Genomic DNA, 25,511 nt, shown 5'->3' on the forward strand with positions numbered 1-25,511 from the left:
TCTGTGCCTGGCCTCACACCAGACCCTCCATGTTCATTATTTCTTTTGTGCCTCTGAGCAGGCCCATCAGGTAGACTCATGCTGCACATTTTAAAGAAGAGACAGGAATTTCCCTGGCGGTCCAGTGGTTAGGGCTCCGTGCTCTCATTGTCAAGGGCCTGGGTTCGATCCCTCGTCGGGGAACTAAGATCCCACAAGCTGCGCGACGCAGCCAAAACGATTAAATTAAATTAAATTAAAACTAAACAAAATAAAGAAGAGCCAGGCTCAGAGAGGAGAAGAGGTGTGGCCAAGGTCACATGGCTGGGGTGTCAGCACCAGGATGCGAAGCCAGGTCAGTCTGAGCCCTTTCCCCACGTAACCTAGGCACAACTCATAGAGTACATCCTTGTCTGTAACAGGGCCGTTCATGCCTTCCTCTCAGGGTTCTTGTGCAAATGGAGGAGATGAAACTTGTGGAGGGCTTGGCACACAGTAAGCACTCCTGACATCAACGGCAGCTTTAGGAGAAGCATAAGAGGCCCTTTCCTTTAAAAAGGGAGAGGCAGCCTAGGGCTGTGGATAGGGATGGGCTCTGGAGGGAATCTTGGGTTGTGGGGCTGTGTGACCTTTGGTGAGTCACTAGGCATCTCTGGGCCTGTTTCCTCATCTGGAAAACGGGGAGAAGAGCAGTCCCTCTTTCTCAGGATGAACCAGCAGAATTCAAAGCACAGTAGGTGCTTAATAAATGGGGGTTAGGGTGGGAGTGGGCACCTTAGAAATGATACACAGTGGAGGTGTCTGGGAGGGTCCCTGGGGGTCTGGTCTCTGTTGCAGGAATGACCACTCCTTGGATTGACTGGGGACATGGAATGGGCCCCCAGGCTGACCATAGGGGGGTTGGGTATGGGGCTTCCCAAATCTGCAAGATGTAGAGGTCTGGGATCTGGAGTGAAGTGGGCCTGGGTTCAAGTCCACCTCTGCAGATGACTTCAGGGGTGGCCTTGGGCAAGTCACCCCGTTGCCTCTGAATGAAGTGTGAGTTCTCCTCAGTCAACCCTGCTGGGATGTCACAGGCAGCCAATGTGAGGAAAGAAGGGCAGGTGTCTCATGAACTGTAAAGCACTGTGCCAGCCTCAGTGAATGACATTCCTGCCACCACACCCTCTCCAGAGGCCTCCTCTGGCGGTTCTAATGAATCAATGCGGAGGTGAAGCTTTAGTTCCCTTGAGGAGTTCAGGGATTGAGGGGGAAAAAGGCGACTTGAGCAGTCGAGGGTAGGGTTGGGCCTTGGGAGGCCCTGAGCTGGGACAGCACAGGCCTGATCTCCACACCTCGCCTCTGCCCACGGAGACCCGCAGTGAGGCACTTCCAGCCCTCTCAGTGAAGAGACATCCAGAAGTCACCCCTTTCCTTGTACAAATGGGAAGATTGTGGCCCAGAGAGGGTGCAGCCACACCCAGGATCACATGGTGAGGACAGAGGTTAGATCCTTGGCCGCCTCCCTCTCGTCTGCCAGGCTTAAGTTGGGAAACATGTTTTCGGAGCAGCTGTGACTCAGTGACGTGTGTTTATTCCCGGAGCCCAGGGAGACCAGATCCTACAGTGAGATGAGGGGTCGCCCTGCCTTCCTCTGGCCCGGCTCCTCCTCCGTGGTACCCTCAGATGCGGATGTGGAAGGTGCTGGGTGCAAAGAGAAAAGGAGTCTGTCAGCAGGCAGAGGGTACCCTTCCTTCGTCCTTCTCCCCATCACTCCCACTGGGAGTCCCCGAGGCATGCAAGGAGCTACGGTGCAGGGTGGGGGGGGGGGAGATGGACCCCCTCAATAAACCCCAGGCCGTGGCCCTCCTGACCCCCACAGGGGTTGAGAGCACATCACTTTGGATCAGAGTTTACATCCTGGCTCTGCCCCAGACTCTAAGTGCGTGGCTACTCCTCTCTGGGCCTCAGTTTACTCCCCTGTAAAATGGGGATAATAGCTGTCCCTCCTTCACTGTGCTGTAATAAGGGCTAAAAAGAGGCAAATGTACAGCGCGGGGCATACAGTAGGTGCTCAGTTAGTAGCAAGGGATTCATCCTGGTGTCATTATTCATGTCTCTGTGGCAGGAGACCAGCCTTGCTTATCCAGGGTAGAGGAAGGAGGCCCTCTGGTCATGAAAGGATATCACCAATGATAACAGCCACAACAGCAACCATAAAGCACAGTTATTGAGCACCTACTGTATTCCAGGCACTGCTCTAAATTCTTTCCATATACTAGCTCAGAGGTCACTCAACTTTTCTCTGCAAAGGGCCAAATAGTTGATATTTTCAACTTTTCACAATGACTCAGCGCCACCACGTAGCTCAAAAGTAGCCGTAGACACTATGTACACAAACAGGCATGGCTGTGTGCCAATAAAACTAGCAATGGACACGGAAATTTGAATTTCATAGGGCTTTCATGTGTCATGGAGTATGATTATTCTTTTATTTTCTCCCCCAACCATTTAAAAATGTAAAAACCATTCTTAGCTCACGGGAGGTACAAAAACAGGCGGTGGGCCACCCCCTGTATTAACTCATTTAACCCATGCTATCCGCCCTACAGTGGGAGCACTGATTCTCCCCAGGGCTGCCAAGTGCTATTGTACAGTCTGTTCACTACAAAATGTTCAAGCAACTGAGGGCTGAAGTCCAACCCTATTCCACTCACCCGAAGAGCTGTATCCACCCAGAGGAAGTATTCACAGGGTCTCTAATTATCCCCATTTTAAAGACACAGGGACTGAGGCTAGGGAGGTCGGGAAAATTCCCCAAGGTCACAAATGAATGAACAGGGGGATTTTCACAAAGGGAGTCTATGAACCCGTTCCATAAGAGTCTCTCTCATACATGGGAACGGATTGTGCAGGGTGGAGAGTAATGTCACCTGAGGAAGTCCGGCGCCCGCAGGATCATGTTCTGGAAGTCTTCCAGGGACAGTCGCCCGTCGTGGTCCCCATCGGCCTCATCCAGCACCTTCGCACACACCAGGCTCACCTCCTCAGCGCTCAGCTCTCCCCGCGTTAGCTGGGTCACCGTCTGCTCCAGGTCCCACACGCAGATGTAGTCGTCGTTGTTAAAGTCTGCACTTTAGAACAGGTGGGGATGTGGTGGTGAGGGGACACAGGGGCAGGCAGGCTGGGCCAGTCACGGGCACATCTTGTCCCTGTCTTACAGAGGAGGAAACTGAGCCACTGGAGGGAACCCAAGACCCTAGGGTAATAGCTGGATCCTGCTTTGGAATTGGGCCTGGAACTCCTGGGAGGTCATTCATTCACTCAAGTATTTATTGAGCACCTACTATGTGTCAGGCGTGTGATAATTGTTATTCATTCCCTCTTTCAACAAGTATTTATTGAGTGCCTACTGTGTGCCAGGCACTGTGATAAATTTTCATTCATTCATTCATTCAGCAAGTATTTACTGAGTACCTACTATGTGCCAGGCACAGAGACAGATGGTGAACCAAAAAGACACTGTCACTGCCCTTGTGTCTCCTCAGAGAGAAAGTCAGTAAGGAGTGAACAGATGAATGAACAAGAAATTAAGCAGCATTGCTCCATGCAAGGAGAGAAATAGGCTGTGGCATGGAGAGTAACTTGGGGGCAGGGGTTACTTTTCACCAAAATTTCAAGGTAAGAAGGAGCCAGGGGAAAGGTATTCTAGACAAGGGCACAACAGAGGCAAAGACCTAGAGGCAGAAAGAGTTTGGTGTGTTGGGGAAAGAGCCAGGCCATTGTGGCTGGAATGGAGTCAGTAAACGGATGGGGTGGGGAGGTACCAGGGTGAGGTGAAGGACAGGGCCACGCAGGGCCTCAGAGCCCTTGGGGAGACATTTGTGATGGCAGGGCAGCCCCTGGCCCGACCCGGTCTCATTCCCGCTTCCCCACCCCGGGGCCCTGCACACACCATAAATTTTAAAAGCGTAGTAGGCTTTGAGGTCGCGGGGAGCCATTTCACTCATCACAGAAAACATGTCCAAGAAGTTGTCCAAGGTCATGTGGCCATCCCCATCCTCGGAGAAGACCTGGGCGATCCTCTGACGGAAAGGGTTGTCCTAGAGACAGGAAGCAGGGAGCCAATCCCTGACCAGGACCTTGGGGGGAGGGCTCCGCATGGTTTCACTCTCAACATCCACCTTCCTGGGAACCTCCAAGTACCCCTCACCAAGACTCTCTTCCTCCCATGATCCCGGGAGAGGACTTCAGGCAACTCCAATCTCCACCCCAATAGTCTGGGTGTCGTTAACCCCATTTCCAGCTTCAGAGGCAGTCACATGACCCGGGTGAGGCCAGTCAGGGATTTCCATTCACCTGGCAACCACGATTGCCTCTGGGATGAGCATATGACTCAAACTTGCCAATCAGAGGCTGCCCTGGGAGAGTTGCTGAAAAGTTGGGGTGGAGGAACCTTATTTCTGCTTGTTGCAGAGCTTATGGGAGGAAATCTGAGGCAGCTGGTGTTTCCCTTCACTACCTCAAGAGAACAGGCTGCCTGAGACTGAAGCCTCTTCCTGGGAGAAGCTGAAAGATGGAGGGAGATTCCCAAGCATATCCTCAGAGACCCTGGTTCCAGCTGTATGTGATGCTAGGCCTCGCCCTGCATTTTTTGTTCATGTGATCCAACCCATTCTGTCCCCTGTGATAAAATAATCTCTATTCACAGTCCCTCACCCCACAAGTCCCCTCCAGAGTCACAAACTATGGGTCAAACATCCAGCTGAGAAGAACCCACATTTAATAGCTCCTACTATGAAAAGAAAAACTAATGTTCCCTGAGTACTTGCCATGTCACAAGCCCTGTACAGAGCCCTTTACCTGCGTTATCTCATCTCATCTTCCCAACAACCCAGGGTTTAAATCCTGTCTATGTCATATCCTAGCTGTGTGATTATGAACAAGTGTCTTAACCTCTCTGAAATTCAGTTTCTTCATATGTAAAATGGAAATAATCACAGTACTCACCTCATAGGAATGCAGCAAGGGACATCCCTACTATTTTTTCCCTGCCTGCCCCATGGCCCAGGCATACCTTCAGCTCAGGCATGTTGCCAATGAGCTCGTAGGGAACCTTCACATGAGGGTAGCTGGTATAGTCGAGAGGGACAAGCTGGGGGGCAAGGTCCTGGTAGCGATAGAAGAGCCTGGTGTGGGGACAGAAACAACGAGAAGGTCTGGGAGATGAGTGTGTGTGGCCTTGTCCCTACTCTCTCACTCTTGCAGCTGCTTACTCTACACTGAAAGATGCTGAGTCCCCAAGAGCCATTAGCCCTGGGCCCAAGCCTCACACACACAAAGCCAGACACAGGTGCCTCTATCACCCTGGGGACAAGGCCAAGGTAAAGAGAGGACTCCAGAGCTAGGGAAAACTAGAGTGCGGGAAGCAAGCCAGGGAGGAGGAAATTCTTCCTGGAGAAGGGGGCATTGATGCTGGGCTTTGAAGCATGAGTAGGAGCTTACCAAGCAGATGGGGTTGACAAAGGGAGAGTGTTTAAGGCAAGGTCATTCATTCATTCCCTCTTTCAACAAGTATTTATTGAATGCCTACAGTGTGCCAGGCACTGTGATAAATTTTCATTCATTCATTCATTCATTCATTCAACAAGTATTTACGGAGTACCTACTATGTGCCAGGCACAGAGACGGATGGTGAACAAAACAGACACTGTCACTGCCCTTGGGTCTCCTCAGAGAGAAAGGCAATAAGAAGTAAGCAGATGAATGAACAAAAAATTAAACAGCATTGCTCCATGCTAGGAGAGAAATAGCATTCACACTTAACGTTCAGAGAATCTGAGCCAATCTATGTATCTCTGGACATTATCATATCGTTGGCAAGTTCTCTAAAGGCCCACATCCTCACACTTTCCTTCTCTGCCTTCATAATGGGGGGCAGGGTTCTCTCAATGGGGCAGAGCAAACACAAAAATCTAATATTCAGGTTTTTCAAAAGGGTAAATGAAAGACATTTTGCAAAACACCAAATGCTGTACACACTACCTAGATGGTAGAGCCAGCTCTCCACCCTAATGCCCTCACCTGGTGACACCATACCATCATTGAAGCATGCTGAGCAGTAGCCTTGTAGAGACCATCCTTGATGAGTCAGAGGTCCCCAAGTTGCTAGGGACTGTCTCTGAGGGGGACAGGAGCCCCTCGGTCACATGATGGCTAGGAACTTGAGGAGGAGGTATCTGGAACTTCAGTCCTGGCTTCCTTCAGAGAATAGCCTGGGCTTGGGTTTGGGCTTCTGTATGGCCTTGAGTAAGTCCCTCTTCCCCTCGAACCCCTTTCCCCTCAGTAGGTCTGTCTGACAAGCGAGAAGCTTGAGGCAGACAAAATGTTAGTCTCGAGCTCCTTGGGGCTCTACGCATCTACCCAGGGGCCTGGGGTCAACCTGCCCTGTCTGAGCCTCAGTTTCCCCATCAGTAATCCAGTCGTGATGACCAGGGTGACCTTGCAAGCTGTCCTCACCCAGACAAGGGGCTCACTGGTGAAAGGTGTGTCCATCGATAATGGATGTCCTGTGCCCACACAGTTGGGGCCTTGGCCCCGATCACTCTGCAGCCAAACCCCAGCCAGCTTCGGTTTCACAGCTCCAAGTTCATGGGTTGGGGCCTCTGGATAACAGCTCCATGGGATGAGTGATGATGTAGAATACCCACCTATGCCTGTCGCGCTCACACCAGGGACCTGCAGCAGCCTGGGGCCACCTTCTCACTCTCTAACATTGATGTCAACCCCACAGCCCAGAACTGGCTCTAGACTCTGCCCCTGGCCTCCCAGCCTCTTCACACTGGCCTCAGGGGGATCTTTCTAACGTGCTGATCTGCATCTCCCATGCTCACACACTCTCTATGGCTCCCCGCCACCGTTGGGAGAAAGCCCAAGCTTGTCAGCCTAGAGACATGACAACAGGACCAGATGTGACTTCTCAGCCTTCCCGTCTCTGCATGCATCCACCGACCATGCACGCAATCCCCCCATTAGTGCTTTAACCCTTATGAAGCATTGAGTGTGGTCAAGTTGCAAATCAAGCAACGTATAGAAAGTTTCCAGCTCTTCCTCCCTCCTCCCTCGACTGACCTCATGATTTCCTTCCTCGTGAAGAAGGTGCAGTCCTGCGGAGAGAGATGTTGGCTTGACCCAGACCCTGCCTGGGGGGAGGCCTCCTTCCTCTCCCACAAGCCCACGCCCATCGCTGCCCGAAGCCACACACAGAACCTCCCCAGAACGCTTGCTGACTGCACACCCAGGACGAAGGGATGCTGTCCCCATTTCTTGGGCCAGGAAACCAAGGCTGCCAAACCCACCGAGGGCCCGGCCCATCACCCCTACCTGATATGCTTCCAGCTGCTCATGAGTAAAGACTGTTTGCTTGTTGCCCATGGTGAAGACCACTGCCAGGACTCTGGAACAAGCTCCCAAAGCCCCCAGACTCCTCGGGGCCACACCGGTCGGCAGGCTGCTGTGTACCAGTGTCTGGGCAAATCTCCCTGCCCTGGTTGTCACCTGCCCACCCTCCTCATCACCCCCAGCCTGAGTGAGACTCAAGTTACAGCCGAGCTCTCTGGGCAACAGCCCGAGTATGTCCACGGCCACCAGAGCAGGGAGAAGGGCTTTGGGAGGTCACAGGGTAGCCCTCAGTGGGTAGAGCACACCTGCCACCACCAGGTGAGACCGGGGGTATGGGGCACCTTTGAGAGATGGGCAGGGTGGTGGAGAGGCTGCCAGCACACCCCAGGTCAAATGCCAGCTCTTTACCCACTAGTTGCGTGGCCTTCGGCAAGTCATCTGGCCTCTCTGAGCCTTGTTTGTAAGATGGAAATTATATTAGGACCTACCTCATAGAGTTGTTCTGAAGATCTAATGAGATCATTAATACAACCCCCCAAAAAGTATTTGACCACTGGATACAAGCAAGTTCTAGGCACATAATGGTAAACAATCTAGATGAGGTCTGCATTGGAGGTGACGGTGAGGATGATGTTTTATGGCTTGAGGAAAGCAATCCAGTGTCTACGTTTGGGTTAAATAACGCCAGAGTTCTTTATTGCAGGACTTGTCCGAGGCTTTAATATGTTAATGTGCCCCATGCATCCTCAAGGGGTAAATACAATGTAGCAGCTCCCAACCTTATTAAGACTCAGAATCCTCTTGGGCAGAAAATCTGGGAGTTGAAAGTTCCCAGCCTGACACTCCCTGCCCTTCTCACTCTGGATCTGGCCTCCTTCCACTTTCCTCTCCTGCTCAGCCGGTTCCAGCCCCACACCCCAGGCCCCCTGAATCACTCTTGAGTCTTCCCCTTCCCTCATCCCCACTCTCCCTGGCCTGGACCATTGCAGTTCCTCCCACAAGACTCCTCTGGCCCCTGCCTCAACTTCCATACTTTGCCCCAGAGTGTGAAGCCATCTTGTAAAATATGACTATGATCAAGCTTTAAAGACCCCCCTGAAGATGATTTTTTGGGGGAAAAAAACCTGACAATACCAAGTGTTGACAAAGATGTGGAGCAACTGGAACTCTTATACATTGCGGGTGTGATGCAAAATGGTACAGCCACTATGGAAAATGGGTTGGCAGTGTTTTATAAAGTTAAACATACACTTACACGTGACTCAGCAATCCCACTCCTGGGTATTTGTCCAGGGGAAATGAAAACCTATGTGCACACAAAAACCTGTATGTGCCCACGAAACAGAGACAACATTTGCAAATCATATAACTGGTAAGGGACTAGTGTCCAAGCTATATAAAGAACTATTAGAAGTTTACAACAAAAAGACAAATAACCCCAGAAAAAAATGGGCAAATGTTGGGGGGAGGGAGGGATGAATAGGTGAAACACAGAGGATTTTTAGGGCAGTGAAACTACTCTGTATGATACTATAACGATGGCTCTGCATCGTTACACATTTGTCCAAACCCATAGAATGTACAACATGAAGAGCAAGTTCTAATTAAACTATGGACTCTGGCTGATGATGGGTCAATGTAGGTTCACCACCTGTGACAAATGTGCCACTCTGGTGGGGGATGTTGATATCTGGGGAGGCTGTGCATTAGTGGGGCAGGAGATGTAAGGGAAAACTCTGAATATCTTCTTCTCAATTTTGCTGTGAACCTAAAACTTCTCTAAAATCAAAGTCTATTAAAACAAAACAAAATGGGTAAAGGATTTGAATAGACATCTCTCCAAAAAAGATATACAAATATCCAGTAAGTACGTGAAAAGATGCTCGACATCACTAGTAATTAGGTAAATGGAACTCAAAACTACAGTGAGATACCACTTCACACCCACTAGGATGGCTATACTAAAAAAGACAGACAATAACAGTGTTAGCCAGGATGTGGAGATATTGGAAACATCATACACTGCTGGTGGGAATGTAAAATGATGCAACCGCTTTGGGAAACAGTCTGGCAGTTCTTTAAAAAGTTAAACTTATAGCTACCATATGACCCAGGAATTTTTACTCCTAGGTGAAGAGAATTGAAAATATATGTCCACATAAAAACTTGTACGTGAAAGAAAAGTAGAAACAACCCAAATGGCCATCAATGGGTGAATGGATAAAGAAATTGCGGTCTATCCATACAACGGAATATTATCCAGTCATAACAAGGAATGATGCACTGATTCATGCTATGACGTGGATGAACCTCAAAACCATTATACTGAGTGAAAGAAGCCAGACACAAAAGGTCACATGTTGTATGATCCCATTTATATGAAATGTCCAGAACAGGCAAATCCACAGAGACAGAAAATAGATACATGGTTGCCAGAGGCTGAGGGAGTGGGAATGGGGAGTGACTTCTAATGGGTATGGGGTTTCTTTTTGAGGTGATGAAAATGTTCTGGAACTGAATAGTGGTGAAGGTTACACAACATTGTGAACGTACTCAATGTGACTGAATTGTGCACTTTAAAGGGTGACTTTTATGGTATGTGAATTATATTTCAGCTTTAAAAAAATTTTTTGTACATAAATTTTTATAGCAGCCTTATTCATAACCTTCAAAAACTGGAAACAGCACAAATGTCCTTCACCTGGGGAATGGATAAACAAACTGTGGTTTGTCCATACAATAGAATACTACTTAGCCATAAAAAAGAATGAACTATTGATAAGCACGATGTGAATGAATCTCAAATGCATTACACTTAGTGAAAGAAGCCTCACTTCTTTCAAGTGAGTCAAGAAGACATCTACTAGACGATTCCACTTATGTGACATTCTCAAAAAGACAAGACTATAGGAACAGAAAATATGTTAATGGTTGCCAGGGGCTGGGGGGCGGGAAGCGGAACAAGGGAATTTGGGGGGTGATGGAACTGTTCTATATCTTGATTGTAGTGTTGGTGACATTGCTGTATTCATTTGTGAGAACTCATAGTACTGTACACAAAAAGGGTGAATTTTATTGCTTGTCAATACATTTTTTAAATGAAGACAATAACAAAACTAATTTTTAAAGACCTCCTTGCTCCCCATTGCCTCAGGATTGAAGTCCAAATTCCTATGCCTGACTCCATCAAACACTTTGTGATTTGGTTATGTAACTCCCTCCCCAATTAATTAATGTTCAATTAATGATTGAACATGTACTGTGTGCCAGGCACTGTCCTAGGTCCTGGTAATACATTCGTGAAAAAAATGAGTTCCTGATCTCATGGATCTCACATTCCAGTGAGCAAGCAACCAAATAAACACATAATTAGTCAGGAGGGCTAAGTTCTAAGAAGAAAAATAAAACAGGGCAGAGATAGAGAGAGATGAGGGTGGGCTATGTAGATTAGGAAGGGAAGGCACCTCTGTTGCGGTGACATATGAGTAGTGACTAGAAGGAAGTGAGTGGGAAGTAAGCTAAGTGGGAAGAGAGTCCTTGGCAGTGGGAACAGCAAGTGCAAAGGCCCTGAGGCTGGAGCTAGCATCACACAGTTGAGAGAGAGCAAGCCAGCCAGTGCTGTATGTAGGGGCTCAGCAAGCACTATGATTAAGTTAATTAATAGCTGTTAATTAAGCTTCTGCTCATGTCTGTCATTAGAGGTTGCTTCTCTGATACAACAGCTCCAATGATGGAATTTTTTTCTTTTTTGCATTTCCAAGAAATCATTTTTCATGGTATAAATAAATAAATTTTATCTTGGCATAGATCAATTTCAGCTTTATTATGATAAACTATATGCAACAATACCTTATAGTATATCCTGGACTTCAACCATGAGGCAATGGGGAACAAGGAGGTCTTTTTAAATCCCCTTATAATATAGACTATAGGACTTCCCTGGTGGCACAGTGGTTAAGAATCCGCCTGCCAATTCAGGGGACATGGGTTTGATCCCTGGCCTGGGAAGATCCCACATGCCACAGAGCAACAAAGCCTGTGTGCCACAACTACTGAGCCTGCGCTCTAGAGTCTGCGAGCCACAACTACTGAGCCTGTGTGCTGCAACTACTGAAGACTGTGTGCCTAGAACCCGTGCTCCACAACAAGAGAAGCCATTGCCATGAGAAACCCGCGCACCACAAGAAAAGTAGCCCCCGCTCTCCACAACTAGAGAAAGCCCACGTGCAGCAAAGAAGACCCAACACAGCCAAAAACAAAAAACAATAATAATATAGGCTATAGAACTCAGAATCATAATAACAATACTGCATGTCACTAATCATCAGGGAAATGCAAATCAAAACCACAATGAGATATCACTTCACATCTGTCAGGATGGCTACTATCAAAAAACGAAAACAAAACAAAACAAAACAAAAACACAAAAAACAAGTGTTGGCAAGGATGTGGAGAAATTGGAACACTTGCACACTGTGGGTGGGAATGCAAAATGGTGCAGCCTCTGTGGAAAACAGTATGGAGGTTCCTCAAAAATTAAAAATAGAACTACCATATGATCCAGCAATCCCACTTCTGGGTATACATCTAAAAGAATGTAAATCAGGACCTTGAAGAGATGTTAGCATTCTTATGTCCATTGTAGCACTGTTCACAATACCCACAATGTGGAAACAGCCTAAAAGTCCATCAGTGAATGAATGGATAAAGATGTGGTATATATATAAACAATGCAATATTATTCAACCTGTAAAAAGAAGGAAATTCTGCAATATGTGACAACATGGTTGAACTTTGAGGATGTTTGCTAAGTGAAATAAACCGGTCACAGAAAGACAAACACTGCATGATTCCACTTATATGAGATATCTAAAATAAATTCTTGGAAGCAGAGAGTAGAAATGGTTGGCAGGGACTTGGGGGAGGAGGAAATGAGACGTACTAATCAATAGGCATAATGTTTCAATCATGCAAGATGAATAAGCTCCAGAGATCTGCTGGACAACATTGTATCTCTAGCCAACAATAATGTAGTATACACTTTGTTAAGAGGGTAGATCTCAAGTTAAGTGTTCTTACCACAATAAAATAAAATAAAATACATGCAACTACCATACGATCCAGCACTTGCACTCATGGGCAACCCCCAGAGAAATGAAAACTTATATTCACACAAAAACCTATAGTGGCTATTTTATTCATAATAGCCCAAAACAGGAAACACCTCATTTGCCCTTCTTCATTGTAATTGAACCAAACTTGGGTCTGCTTGCCTGTATGCAGCAAACCCAATCTACTGACACCAGGTCTTGGTGAAGGAAAGTTCAGTGTTTTTTGCAAGGTGCCCAATGCAGGGCCAAACAAGAAGAATGGGCAGCTCATGCTCAAAAGACCTGAACTCCCTGATGGCTTTCAGGGAAGTGTTTTTAAAGGCAAGGTGAGGGAGAGGGTCATAGGGTATGGGATCAGCTCGTGTATGTCCTTTAGATTGGTTGGTGGTGAGGTAGCAGGGCGGTATTTGGGGAATCTCAATCATCAACCTTCTGGTTCCAACCGGTCTGGGGTCTATGTGCTGGTGGTCAGCATGCAGTTAATGTCTTCCATCTGGTAGGGGTTTTAGTATCTGCAAAACAACTCAAGGATATGGCTCACAATATTATCTGTAGACCTTGAGGAGGAACCAAAGGTCCCTTACTTAGTTTAATGGCTAAACTATTATAATTTTGTCTCACTTGACTATTTTCTTTTGTTTCTGCATCTTCTCACTTCTCTGATTAAGTTTGCTCTTTGGAACTTGGGAAAGGCGTAGGAGGCTAAAGCTTGTCTACAAACAAGAGGTGGAGGACATGGGGTGTGTTCCCAGGAAGGCCCTGCAGGGTCCTGCTCAGTTTCATCATCACATCATACCAGGAGCTATACCATGTCAACAACAACGTTGGCTTTGATCACTTGGAAGGCGATATGTCCCATGTTTTCCCACCATACCCTATGTTTTTTCCCTTTCCATACCCTATTCTTTGGAAACAGTGCAGACTGTCTTAAAGAAATGCTCCTTACAGGAGTCCTTGATGGCACAGAGGGAGATGTCATGTGATAAAGCACAGGCATTGACAACCTAGCGTTGGAAAGTGATTTTGAAGAGTATACTCTGAATATGAAGACATTTAGGAAGCCTTAACTGATTTACTGGTTTTCTTTGTATGTATACACAGCAGTAGCATATAATGAAAATCTCAAGACTCTTTAAAAGGATATAAAATAAAATTTCTAAGGGATCGAAAGCATTGTGTCATAGTTCACTTGTCACATTTTCCCTCGTAGAACACAAATTATCAATGGGGGTAATACTGCCCCCAAGGGGGTGAAATTGGTTTAGGGGGAGGAGGTGACAAAAAAATCTTAGATATTTCAGTGGTTTGTGGCCCTCCAAAGCTTAACCCTCCCTGGCAAAATCTTATTCATCAGCATTTAACTTCTCTCATTAAATTAAATTAAAATGGTCTCTTTAGGGGGTAATAAGGGGGGAAAAAAGGTTGAAAAACACTTTCTTAAGGTTTATAAAATAGTGATGCGGAGGTATTTGTAATGAGGTGGATGGAGTTAGAGTCTGTCATACAGAGTGAAGTAAGTCAGAAAGAGAAAAACAAATACAGTATGCTAACACATATATACAGAATCTAAGGAAAAAAAAAAAAAAAAAGGCCATGAAGAACCTAGTGGCAAGACGGGAATAGACACAGACCTACTAGAGAATGGACTTGAGGATATGCGGAGGGGGTGGGGTGAGATGTGACAGGGTAAGAGAGTGTCATGGACATATATACACTACCAAATGTAAAATAGATAGCTAGTGGGAAGCAGCCACATAGCACAGGGAGATCAGCTCGGTGCTTTGTGACCACCTAGAGGGGTGGGATGGGGAGGGTGGGAGGGAGGGAGATGCAAGAGGGAAGAGATATGGGAACATATTGTATGTGTATAACTGATTCACTTTGTTATAAAGCAGAAGCTAACACACCATTGTAAGGCAATTATACTTCAATAAAGATGTTTTAAAAAATAATAATAATAAAATAAAATAAAAAGAAAAAAAATAGTGATGCATCTAATTTGAGTGGATGGCCTCATAGTGGTTAACAAAAGCAAGGATCAAACACTCCTCAGTGTGCATTGGATTATGTCTGTGCCTCAGTTTCCCGACCTATAAAATCAGGATGGTTTACATAATAGGGTGGCTGTGAGAGTAACTTAGATGATCTCCATATGAGTCCATATAAAGTATTAGCTGTTGTTTTTATCATCATCATCACTCCCATTTTATAAAAGAGGAAAGAGAAGCTCAGAGACGTCAGGCCACTTGCTCCAGGGCACACAGCCTTGGAAGTGCCAAAAAGGAGCTCCAAGGCTGCTGGGTTGGCTTGGGGAGGACAGATTTCCACACCTGAATCTGTCCTGTCCCTCCCTGCGGAGTTGATTCTGTCGTGGACAGCCCCACAAGTAGGCTGGCGCCACTTGGTCGCCCCCATTCACAGGCACAGGGAAGCCCGTTCTTTTTCTTTTTTTAAAATGTGTATTGGGGTACAGTTGATTTACAATGTTATGTTAGTTTCAGGAGTACAACAAAGTGAATCTGTTATATATATATATACTTACATCCACTCGTTTCTTGGCGATCTCATCAATTCCGGTTCGCCAAAGGTTGAGCCTATGGCTGGAGAATTGGGCAGTCGTTTGCTGCCCCCTGCAGGTAGAATGGGAAAAGGCAGGCATCGTGCCCTCCTTTGTCGACCCCCTCTAGATTTGGGGGCGCTTGCTTCTCTCTTCTTCTCTCTCCTCCACCCCCATAATGCCCTCCAAAAACGGTCCCTGGCACAATTTGGGCAACAGCAGTCCAAATTTAAATGCACAAATGCACATACTCTTGGACTCCGCAATTCCACTGCTACAGATTCAGGCCACTTGCAAAAGTCAGATAAGATTTGTGGGCACCTAGATGGTCATTGGTTGGGGAGGGCTTCACTCAGCCACAGGACATCCAGCTTTGAGGAAGGTGGGGTGGAAGTGTACCTGCTGTCTTGTAAAGAGCTTCAAGACATTTTGATAAGTGAAAAGCTGAAGGCAGAAATAAAAGAACATCACAAAGATAAATATACGTGTGTGTGTGTATGTATGTATGTATATATATATGTTGGCATATACACATTTTGTGCTGCAAAGAATCAAAATGAACTTGTTAATCGCTTTGGAAGGAGGTGGGAAGGGAAACTTCTACTTTTTTGTTTTCCTTTTTCTTTCTTTCTTTTAACCTTTTTTTTTACTGTGTGGTTTTCTTATGCGGAACATGTGGATTTATACATATATCTTAAAGTCAGCAAAGGATTATGGGAGATTTTGGGCTTCTTCCCTGTTTCTCTCAGTGTTAAAAACCCAATGATAAAATTTTTAACTCAATACATAAAAGCAGTCACAGTATTCTGATGGGGCAAGGGTCAGTGACAAAGCAAGTATAGAATAAGATCCCATTTTTATTTTTTAAAATTATAAATAATAATAGACTGAAATAAAGAAATCAAAACACTAACAGATATTTTTTTTCTGGATGGGAACGATTTCTACTGTCTTCTTTGGGTTTCTCTGTATTTTTTTCTATTGTGTATTCCACAATTAATGTTTGTATATCTTTTGTAATCTGAAAAAAAATAGATACACAGCATTGTGAATGTATTTAATGTTGATGAGTTGTACAATTTAAAGTGGTTACAATGGTAAATTTTATGTTTTGTGCTATTTACCTGGTTGGTTATTGCAAGGTTACTTTTCTTTAGGGGATGGTAGGAGTCTATCAGGCAGATGACCTAACTAGTGCTGACCAGGCAATTCCTGATTGACTAGTTTGAGATTCCATTTCTGGAAGAGCCAAAAATGTAGTTAAGTCGCAGTTTGGTGATGTGGCACTTAGTATAAGTGACTCCATTTGAGGTCTGTTGTCTTGTTTGTTTTTTAGCAGTGTGTAGGTTCCAGCTGTGGGAGAGAAGAGACTATTATCTCTAAATCAAGTTCTGGACTTTCCATTTATTGAATTGAGGCTTATTTACTACATAAAGTGAGTTTTCTCTATGTCACATGAAAAAATGAGAGGAGAGCCATGGGGCTGACAGCATTTTCATCCAAGGCAGAGTAAGATGATCCACATTGAAAAATATAATGTTTAAAAGAATGGAAGGAAACAAAGATAGAACTGTGTTTTGGTTATGACAATAGTTCTGCTTATTCAACAAACAAATTACTTGTGATATCAGGGAATTAAAAGCCCAACTCACTGGAGTCCCAAGTGTTATGACACTATTAGATCAGGTTTTTTGGTACACCTTCTGCAACTATTTTCTCTTATCACAGCCTCAAAGCCAGAGTGGCTGAGAATCAACATTTTATTCTGAGGAAAACCAAATCTGGCTACAATTCTACCTCAAGAAGCAAAGGCATCTGGAGTGAGCCCAAGAGAAATGAGAAATATGTCCATACAAAGATATATACTATGTTCACAGAAGCTCTATTCATTATAGCCACAAACTGGAAACAACCCAGATATCTATCCACAGGTGAGTGGATAAGCAAGTTGAATACATTTATATATAATGGTGTTACCGAACCAAACTTGGGTCCGCTTGCTTGTGTGCAGTAAAGCCAATCTACTGACACTGGATTGTGGTGAAGGAAAGTGCAGCGTTTATTGCAGGGTGCCAAGCAAGGAGTCCAGGTAGCTAGTGCTTAAAAGGCCTGAACTCCCTGAAGGCTTTCAGGGAAAGATTTTTAGTGACAGTGTGAGGAAGGGGTATTGTGGGGTATGTGATCAGCTCATGGACTTTCTTCTGATTGGTTGGTCATGAGGCAATTGGGAGTCAACATCATCAATCTTCTGGTTCCAACAGGTCTGGGATCTATGTGCTTGTGGTCAGCATACAGTTAACTTCTTCTACCTGGTGGGGAAACCCTCAAAGGGTATGACTCAGAATATTATCTGTAGCCCTTGAGGAGGAACTAAATGTCTTTGACTTTGTTTTTGTTTTTTAAGTATTCATTTATTTATTTTGGCTACGCTGGGTCTTAGTAGCGGCATGCGGACTCTTAGTTGCGGCATGCATGCAGGATCTAGTTCCCTAACCAGGGATCGAATCCAGGCTCCCTGCATTGGGAGCGCAGAGTCTTAGCCACTGGACCACCAGGCAAGTCCCCTTGACTTTGTTTAATGGCTAAACTATTATTACTTTGTCTTCCTTTCTTTCTGCCTTGTCTCACTTCTCTGATTAAATTTACACTTTGGAACTTGGGGACAGCCTAGGAGGCTAAATCTCTTCTACAAACGAGAGGCAGGCAGAAGACATGGTGGGTGAGTGGGTGGGGGAGGGTGTGTTCCAGGAAGGGTCCTACTCAGTTACAATGGAATAACACTTACCAATAAAAATGCAGTACTGTTATACCCAGCAACAGGAAGAATCTCAAACACACTATGCCCAGTGCAAGTACTCTAACTCAAGGGAACACATGTTTTATGATTCCACCTATATGAAACTTTAAAAAAAGACCATTATGACCTATAGTGAGAGAAAATAAATTTGGAGTTGCCTGGGGAAAGGGATGGGAGAATTAACTGTAAAGAGGAACAAAAGAATTTGGGGGAGAAGGAATGTTCTTTATCTTGATTCTGAAGGCGATTACATAGGTGTATAAATGTGACTACACTCGTGGAAGGCTACAATTTAAATGGGTGCATTTTACTGTTTATAAATTGTACGTCAATGAAATCGATTTTTATTTTAAATACCACGAACATATATTTCACATACTACCGTCATTTACCAAAAGCTGAAAAACTAACGAGTACTTATTAGGCTTACAAAATTAGGTTATCTATTGAACCCTCAAAATATCGCAATAAAGGAGAACAGAGCACTCAAATACGCGCAAAACACTCAATAGAACGTTGGGTTTTAGGAAACCGGTGCTTTGTCAAAAAGGTTTCCCAGGTCTAGGTGCCCAAGGCGGGGGAAATTGGAAGTGGGCGCCAAAACCGGAAGCGTGGCAGGAAACAGGATGCAGAAGCTGGGGACGCGCTTGACTCTCCAAGTCCGGCCCTGAACCCGGAAGTGTGGCCCACGTCCAGATGCAATTACGCATGCGCACAGCCTAGATCGGCCAATCAAAACGAAGGAAGGCGGGCGTTCAGGTGAAAATAGGGAAGTGTGGCCTTTTTACGTTCCGGACGTCAGCCGGGCGCCATGGAGGCCTACGAGCAGGTCCAGAAGGCGCCCCTGAAGCTGAAAGGCGTGGCAGAGCTCGGAGTGACTAAGCGGTGAGTCCCGAGAGGTTGTCCCTTTGAGCCTCTTCCTGAGACCCCGGAGTGTTGCCCTCTGACCCGCCGTTACCCCGTCTCCCCTCCCAGGAAGAAGAAAAAGAAGGACAAAGACAAGGCGAAACTGCTGGAAGCGATGGGAACAAGCAAAAAGAACGAGGAGGAGAAGCGGCGCGGCCTGGACAAACGGACACCGGCCCAGGCGGCCTTCGAGAAGATGCAGGAAAAGCGGGTAAGGCGGGTGGGAAGCCTAGGGATGTCCCGCATCGCTGGCCTGGGTCTCCTGGGGTGGATTCAGAGGCAGGACCCGGAGACCCGTAACCGGGATCTACCCCAGAACGCTCCGGGGAGGGCAAGCGGTCAGTGAGGACCTTAATTCCGGGGAGAAGAGGCTGCGTGAGTAAGAGAGGAAGAGGCCACGGTGGGGGAGCTCCGAGAACAAGAAGGTTTTCTGGCCGGCTAGGACCGCAGAGGGGAGAGCTAGAGACCCGGCTTTGGATTCCAGCGCTGTCGCTCGTTTGCCCCGTAACACTGGGTCAGTGACTCACCTCTTGATGCCTCAGTTTCCACATATGTAGGGGTCAGGATCATGCTTTCTCCTACGAGGGATGGGAACTTTGGATGAGGTAACGCGGGCAAATGGCACTCAGTCATGGCATAAAGTCAGTGCTCAGTGGATGTTAGCTGTTGACATTAAATGGGCATACTCACTGCTGTAGGTCACCACGAAGTGTTCCCATGACGACTTCGGCAACTTCAAATACGTTGTATTTTCAGGCTCTGAAAAATGATTTCTCTTAATATTAAATACTTAATAAATTTGGGTGGCGGAGGATAGGAGAGGTCAGCGTAGGATAGATACGTTCAGCGCATTGTGTTTGGCGGGAATAATCAGTCTAGGCCAGTGGTTCTCAACTGGGGGCCATTTTGTCCCCCACCTCCAGCCCCAAGGAGACATTTGGCAATGTTTAGAGACATTTTTGTTTGTTACCACTTGGGTGGGGCGGGGCTGGGCAGAGATGCAGCTCAACATTCTGAAGTGCTTGAGACAGTGTTCCCCAGAGCAAGGATTGATCTGGCCCGAAACGTACGTCAATAGTGCCCAGGCTGAGAAACGCTAACGGTGGTCTTGGTGATTTGGTCCAGTAACATCAGGAAAAAGTTAACTCATTACTCCCAGGCCTAATTGAGTCATAGAAGAGAAAAAGGAGAGAGAGAGAGAGAGAGACTCACCGACTTTGACACGACAGACCTGCGTCCCATTCTGTCTCTACCACTGTTGGTGGTGTCTAGACAAGTTGGCTCACCTCCCACACCTTAATTGCTTCATCTGTAAAGTGGGACTCAAGTTCCAACCTCATAGGTGGTGAGGACTTAACAAGTGAATGCACTTAAGCCCGTTCCTTAAGGTTATCGTCAGAGGCAGGACGGGGATTTTACTGCTGGAGTTGAGGTGCAGAGGGGGAGAGGCTCATGCAACCATCAGAGTGACTAATAATGGCCCCTCAGAGCAGGGCAGTAATAGTGGAGGTGATGGAAGGTATCGGGTTTGGGATAGGTTTTGAAGGAAGAACAGCCAGATTAGCTGATGGGTTGGGTGTGGGCTGGGAAAGGGGAATCAAGGATGACCAAGATTTTTGATGGGAGAAGCTGGGTGAATGAAGTTGCTGTTTTACTGAAATAGGAAGGACTGTAAGTAAAGCAGGTTTCTAAAGTGGGGGGATCAAGATCTTCATTTTAGAAGTTAAATTTGAGGTGCCTGTTAGAAACCCAAGCGGAGAGTTCTCATGGACAGTTCGATACCTGAATCTGCAGTTTAGAGGAAAGCTCTGGGCCCAGATAAACATTTGGGAATTGCTCTGGGGACTGCATGAGATCCTTGGAGGAAGGATAGTGACAGAGGAGGTCTAGGATCTGACCCCTGGTGATCAGAGGGTGGCAGAAAAGAAATTGCAAAGGAGCACAGGACGGAGGGATACCAGGAGAGAGTGTGTCCTTAGGAGCCAAGTGGAGAAAGTGTTTCAAGAAGGAAGACGTGATCAGCTGTGTCATACGCTGGCAGGAGGTCTAGGCGGGTGAGCACTCAGAGCCCTTAGTTGGCGTTTGGTATGAGAAGGAGGAAAGGCTGATTAGAGTGGATCCAAGTGGGGGCAGGGAAAGGCAGAGATGGAGACAAGGATTAGAAATAAGTCTTGGGAGATTTGCTGTCAAAGGGAATGGAGAAATGGGCCTCTAGGTGGAGGGTAGCAGGTCAAGGTGAAGTTTTCGTTGTTGGCAATGAATACCAGAAATACTCCTGAGGGTTTTGTCTGACCCAGCAGAGGAAGGGAGGGGGGCAGGAAGAGAGAGAGAGAAAGAGAGGGGAAGAGAGGGAGGTGCATGAGGTGGATGAGAGAGAAGCGAGCAGGTGTGGACAAAGCGAGGTACAGTTGGGAAATGCAGATTCCCTTGTGGAAGAGTGTTGGATTGAGCACAGAGGGCTTTATAGGCTGGACAGCTCCTGGAAGGAAGGCTCCAGCCTGGTGGAAAGGATCAGAGCTTGGCATTTCCAGCCTCATCACCCACTGTGCACTCTGGTCCTCATTTTCTCTTGTCTGTGAAGTGGGGTTTGCAACAGCACCCATGACACCCTCTGAACTTGGTGCGTGGAGTGAGAAGAGGGAGGGCAGAGCCCCCCAAAGTGCCTGGCACTGGTGACAGCTGGTCAAGTCAGTGTGGCCTCTTGTGAGCAGACACGGGCCTCACGTGGGCTCACAGCAGCAGGAAGGGGCAGGGATGGACAAGGCAGATACTTCAGAGGGAGAGGGAGCGTCAGCCAGGTGGGAGCTGACTGGACACGGAGGGAGATGAAGAGGCAGCAAAGGAGAAGAGGAGGGAGAGGGAGGAGCAGCCAGGGGGCAGTCTACAGTGTATCTCATGCTTTTGTGGGTTGCCTGGGCTTAGCTGGGTGGTTCTTCTGCTGGCCTCCCTTGGAACCTGGTGCAATCAGATGGCAGCTGGGGCTAGAGGCCCATCTGGGCTGAAAATCCAAGATGGCTTCACCATCACATGTCTGGTGCCTCATTGCTCCTTCCATGGCCTCCCTCCCCACATGTCATCTCATTCTCCAGGTCCTTTCTTTGCAGCAAGGTCATCAGACTTCCCGAATGGTGGCTAGCTTCCAAGAACACAAGGCAAAACCTGCTAGGTCTCCTTACAGCTTCAGCCCAGCACTGGCACTGCATTCTGTTAAGTAAACCATGTCACAGGACCAACCCAGAGTCAGTGCGACAGAGGACTGCACCAGGGCACCAGTACCAGGCAGCTCAGTTCATGGGGGTGGGGGGCACCAAAGTGAGTCGGCCACAGTCACCCAGCTAGTAAGTGTAGAGCCAGGTGCGGCCCCAGCTCTGTCTGGCTCTGCATCCCATGCTCTTAACTCATACCAGCTACAATTGGTGTTAAGCATGAGGAGCCGGGTAGGTCGTGGTGGTACAGGATGCACGTTCCAGAATCATACTTGTCAAGGCGATCTGGATCTCGTAACCCTCTTGGCTGTGTGTACTGTCACTCAAGCACCTACTCTGTGTCAGCCTCTTTACCTTCCTCATTTATCATCCTTCCTCAGACCCCTTCTGAGGCTTTCTTTTTCTGCAAACTGGGAATGCAGTCAGTTGCCCAAGGATGCAGGAAGCACATGTACAGCTCCCAGCGGAGTCTCCTTAAGTCAGTGCTAGGACGTTTCCCGCCACTCAGACCAAAGGGCAGCTGACGTGAGTTCCCACTGGGGTGTGTTATGGTCAGGCATCCCTGCTGGACCCACCTGAGTGGAGTTGAGGGAGGGGCGAGGTGTTCACCCTGAGACCTCCAGCCATTCTAAGTGTGAGAGCCAGGCTGGCTGGGGGCTCTCATCTTCCATCGCGTGCTGGCCTGGGCTGCATCAGGCATGTGACTCACCTCCATTTCTCTCCTCTCTTCAGCAAATGGAAAGGATCCTGAAGAAAGCGTCCAAAACCCACAAGCAGAGGGTAGAGGTAAGTCACGTGCTGGTGGGCGAGACTGAGCCGTGCAGGGACCAGGCTGGGCCCACAGGCTAGGAGCCTGGTAGAGAAGCCACTGGAGTGTTGGCGGGGAGGGGCTTTACCCAACCTCCCCAGGGTCATAGAAGGGCAAGGCCAGGGGTCAGGCATCTATAATGCCTGGCAGGGTGGCTTTGAGAGGAAGGGGCTCACTGAGGAGAGACAGGATGTGGAGAAGTGGGAGTGGGCAGTGCTGCGTATCCCTAGTGCCTTGCTTGGGTCTGTGTTGACATGGGCTTTCTCCTCGGCTTTCCCAGGACTTCAACAGACACCTGGACACACTCACGGAGCACTATGACATTCCCAAAGTCAGCTGGACAAAGTAGCCTCCCCTCCTGGGGTATGGAGTGGCATCAAGGAGAAGCAGAAGGCAAAGTTGGGGTTATATTTGGTGCCTTTGGTATTTTCTAGAAACATTCTTTTACACTCATCCTTGCATTATCTGCTGAGACAGTGCTTTTCAAAGCTGTATGTCCTCATTCTGGAACTTGATTAAAATAAGACCGTCCTTTTACTCTATTTTGATTTCTCAGTAGCACATAGAAGAGAAACATTTTTAGTTTGGAAAGTGTATCCAGAGATTAAGGTTATTTCTGTGTAAGTGCCATGGAAGAGTGGTTTTACCCCCGAGTTGTATCTGACTCTTTGACAGCCAGCCAGCTGGCTTTGCCTGGATGAAACCGACTCCAGAGGACAAGGAGCTAATGCCAGCATGGCCTGCAGCACATAGACCCCTGTAGGGCCCTGCACAGGCTGCCCTTCCAAGCTCCCTCTAGCTTGGGGCTTATGCTCTCCCATCTAGGGCTTGGGGAAGCCACCTGCAGCTTCACGGTCTTCAGACTGCCCCCTCAGCCTCCTGGCCAGTGAGACAACACAACCTGGGAAACAGAACAACCACCTAAGGCAAGGATGGAACGTACCCCTTGTCCCTTTCTAAACCTGTGGCCAGCATGTAGCCTCTTCTCCCAATATCCCCATTCCAGACATGTCTTGTGGGTGTTGCCATGGCAGGCATTGCCTGTCAAGCACAGCATTCTTTGTAATGGAACCCAGACACGGCCTGCCACCTTACCTTCAACCCTGGGCTCCAAGCAGCCCCCCGTATTTATTCAGAGTTGGCACATAACATGTTTGGCGTTACTGGCCTAAGGACACCTCGAGGGTGATGGGACCGAGGCAGACCCCCAGCACAGACAGACGTGGGTGTAGTCGAAAGGAAGGACTCAGGTTCCCGTGCTGGAGAGCCAGGATCTTTGAGGGCCTCTGTATACCCACCAGATAAGGATCAGATTGCATATGCTGTTGGGAAAAAATGTGTTGACATAGATGCTGAGAGAATAAGAAAGGCAGAAAACAAAACCATGTGTTGGGTTTGGGACTGTCATATGTGAAATGCAGAATAAAACAAAAAAAAGTTATTAACTATGAGTCTGAGTATCATAATTACAGGCTGTTTGACTACCACTAGAAACACTGCCTTTAGGATTATCACACACAAAGAATGTGCGTACCACAAAACAACTATTCTCCCTCAATTTGGAGAAAATTTAGATGACGTGTTTCCACCTGGGGTTTGCAACCCACCTAAAGGAGGTGACATACTCTCTCGCTAGCATGGCTCCTTGCGGTGGATTCCCCCACTGACTGGTAGAAAGGCACTTTCAGGCCTTTGCCATTCATGAGTCAGCAGTTGGGGTCTGTGAGCATGATGCAGTGGCGCTGTGAAAAGCCTGCTTCAGTAGTGGGGAAGACAGCTATTCCAATTCTCCCTGCCCATCAGATCACTCCAAAACTGAGTGACTGAAAACAGTGGAATTTCTCTCTCACGATTCTGTGTGTTGACCATGCCCAGCTGGATGGTTCTGCTCCATGAGGTGTAGTTTAGTTCATGTGTAAGTTACATTGACTTACCTGGGGCCAGAACGTCCTCCAGAATCTCCCTTTACATAACCTGTTCCATCGCCAACACAAGTCATTGCCAAACCCACTCTGGGAGGGAATTACACAGGGCACGAACACCAGAAGATGTGGTTTATTGAGGGCCATCACTTACAGTCTACCACAGTGGTTCTCAAAATCTGTATGTTAGGCTCTCCTGGGGAGCATTAAGAACCACTGATGCTGCCTGGGGTGGGGTTCTGTCGTGAGATTTTTCAGAGCTCCCCAGGTGACCCCAGCATGCAGCAAAGTTTGAAAAACTCTGGTCTAGCACAATCAGTATGGTCTTTTCTGAGATGTCACAGAGGTCAAATCTGACTTATACATTAATTGCCAAGAATGAAATTCAGATATGATTCAAATTCCTGCCTCCACATGTGGAGAAAAGGAGGTTACAAGTAATTTATGTGTAAACAGTGTTTACTGTGACAGTACTCTTGGCACTTGGAAGTCTTTGTTTCCTCAAAAGACTTTTGTCCTCCTAGCCCCCCGATACTGTATTAAACATCTAAAATGCCCACAGCAAGCCTGAAAAGAAATCCTCCATAATGGAAAGGGTTGCCTCTCCTGGGTGGCTTTTCTTTCTGCCTTATGCTTTTTGGCATTTCCTCAGTTTTTCTTCAGTGAGATGTACAGTTTTGTAGTTAGAAAAAAGACATGTTTTTCTAAAACACTGCAATAAATTGGGCAAGGTATGAGGCTAGGCACGGTAGGATTTCTTAAGAGAGAGTTGGTGTCAAAAAGCCTCAGTTGGCTGCTTTGTGGAAGAATTCTTCCAGCCCAGGATTCACTCGATAACCTTTAAA

At 47.2% G+C, this 25,511-nt stretch overlaps 2 protein-coding genes and 1 long non-coding RNA gene across 3 annotated transcripts; 2 read left to right on the forward strand and 1 right to left on the reverse strand.

Annotated features, from left to right (window-relative positions):
- Window positions 1-15: 15 nt before the first annotated feature.
- CIB3 (calcium and integrin binding family member 3) lies at window positions 16-22,661 on the reverse strand. Its single transcript, XM_082457583.1, has 7 exons — window positions 19,421-22,661; window positions 7,342-16,266; window positions 7,090-7,124; window positions 5,036-5,147; window positions 3,914-4,061; window positions 2,892-3,087; window positions 16-1,662 (listed from the first exon to the last, which is right to left on the reverse strand). Exons 2-7 carry the CDS (start codon window positions 7,390-7,392, stop codon window positions 1,641-1,643), a joined length of 564 nt encoding a protein of 187 aa, XP_082313709.1. The 5' UTR covers window positions 7,393-16,266; window positions 19,421-22,661; the 3' UTR covers window positions 16-1,640.
- On the forward strand, window positions 3,006-4,968 carry LOC309658707. The gene is made up of 3 exons (XR_014262380.1): window positions 3,006-3,222; window positions 3,507-3,639; window positions 4,435-4,968. It is a non-coding gene; the product is annotated as an uncharacterized lncRNA (long non-coding RNA).
- FAM32A (family with sequence similarity 32 member A) lies at window positions 18,552-24,189 on the forward strand. The gene is made up of 4 exons (XM_082457580.1): window positions 18,552-18,709; window positions 18,800-18,941; window positions 22,669-22,722; window positions 23,025-24,189. Exons 1-4 carry the CDS (start codon window positions 18,636-18,638, stop codon window positions 23,091-23,093), a joined length of 339 nt encoding a protein of 112 aa, XP_082313706.1. The 5' UTR covers window positions 18,552-18,635; the 3' UTR covers window positions 23,094-24,189.
- The last annotated feature ends 1,322 nt before the right edge of the window (window positions 24,190-25,511 follow it).

The sequence above is a fragment of the Balaenoptera physalus genome, assembly GCF_965194825.1.
Source record: "Balaenoptera physalus genome assembly, chromosome: 3".
In the NCBI taxonomy this organism is placed as follows: domain Eukaryota; kingdom Metazoa; phylum Chordata; class Mammalia; order Artiodactyla; family Balaenopteridae; genus Balaenoptera; species Balaenoptera physalus.

Coding starts and splice junctions, on each gene's coding strand:
- FAM32A (XM_082457580.1), top strand. CDS start 18,636: ATGGAGGCCTACGAGCAGGTCCAGAAGGCGCCCCTGAAGCTGAAAGGC. Junction 18,710..18,799: donor GAGCTCGGAGTGACTAAGCG/GTGAGTCCCGAG, acceptor CTCCCCTCCCAG/GAAGAAGAAAAAGAAGGACA. Junction 18,942..22,668: donor AGAAGATGCAGGAAAAGCGG/GTAAGGCGGGTG, acceptor TCCTCTCTTCAG/CAAATGGAAAGGATCCTGAA.
- CIB3 (XM_082457583.1), bottom strand. CDS start 7,392: ATGGGCAACAAGCAAACAGTCTTTACTCATGAGCAGCTGGAAGCATAT. Junction 7,125..7,341: donor AGCAGCTGGAAGCATATCAG/GTAGGGGTGATG, acceptor CTCTCTCCGCAG/GACTGCACCTTCTTCACGAG. Junction 5,148..7,089: donor ACGAGGAAGGAAATCATGAG/GTCAGTCGAGGG, acceptor TCCCCACACCAG/GCTCTTCTATCGCTACCAGG.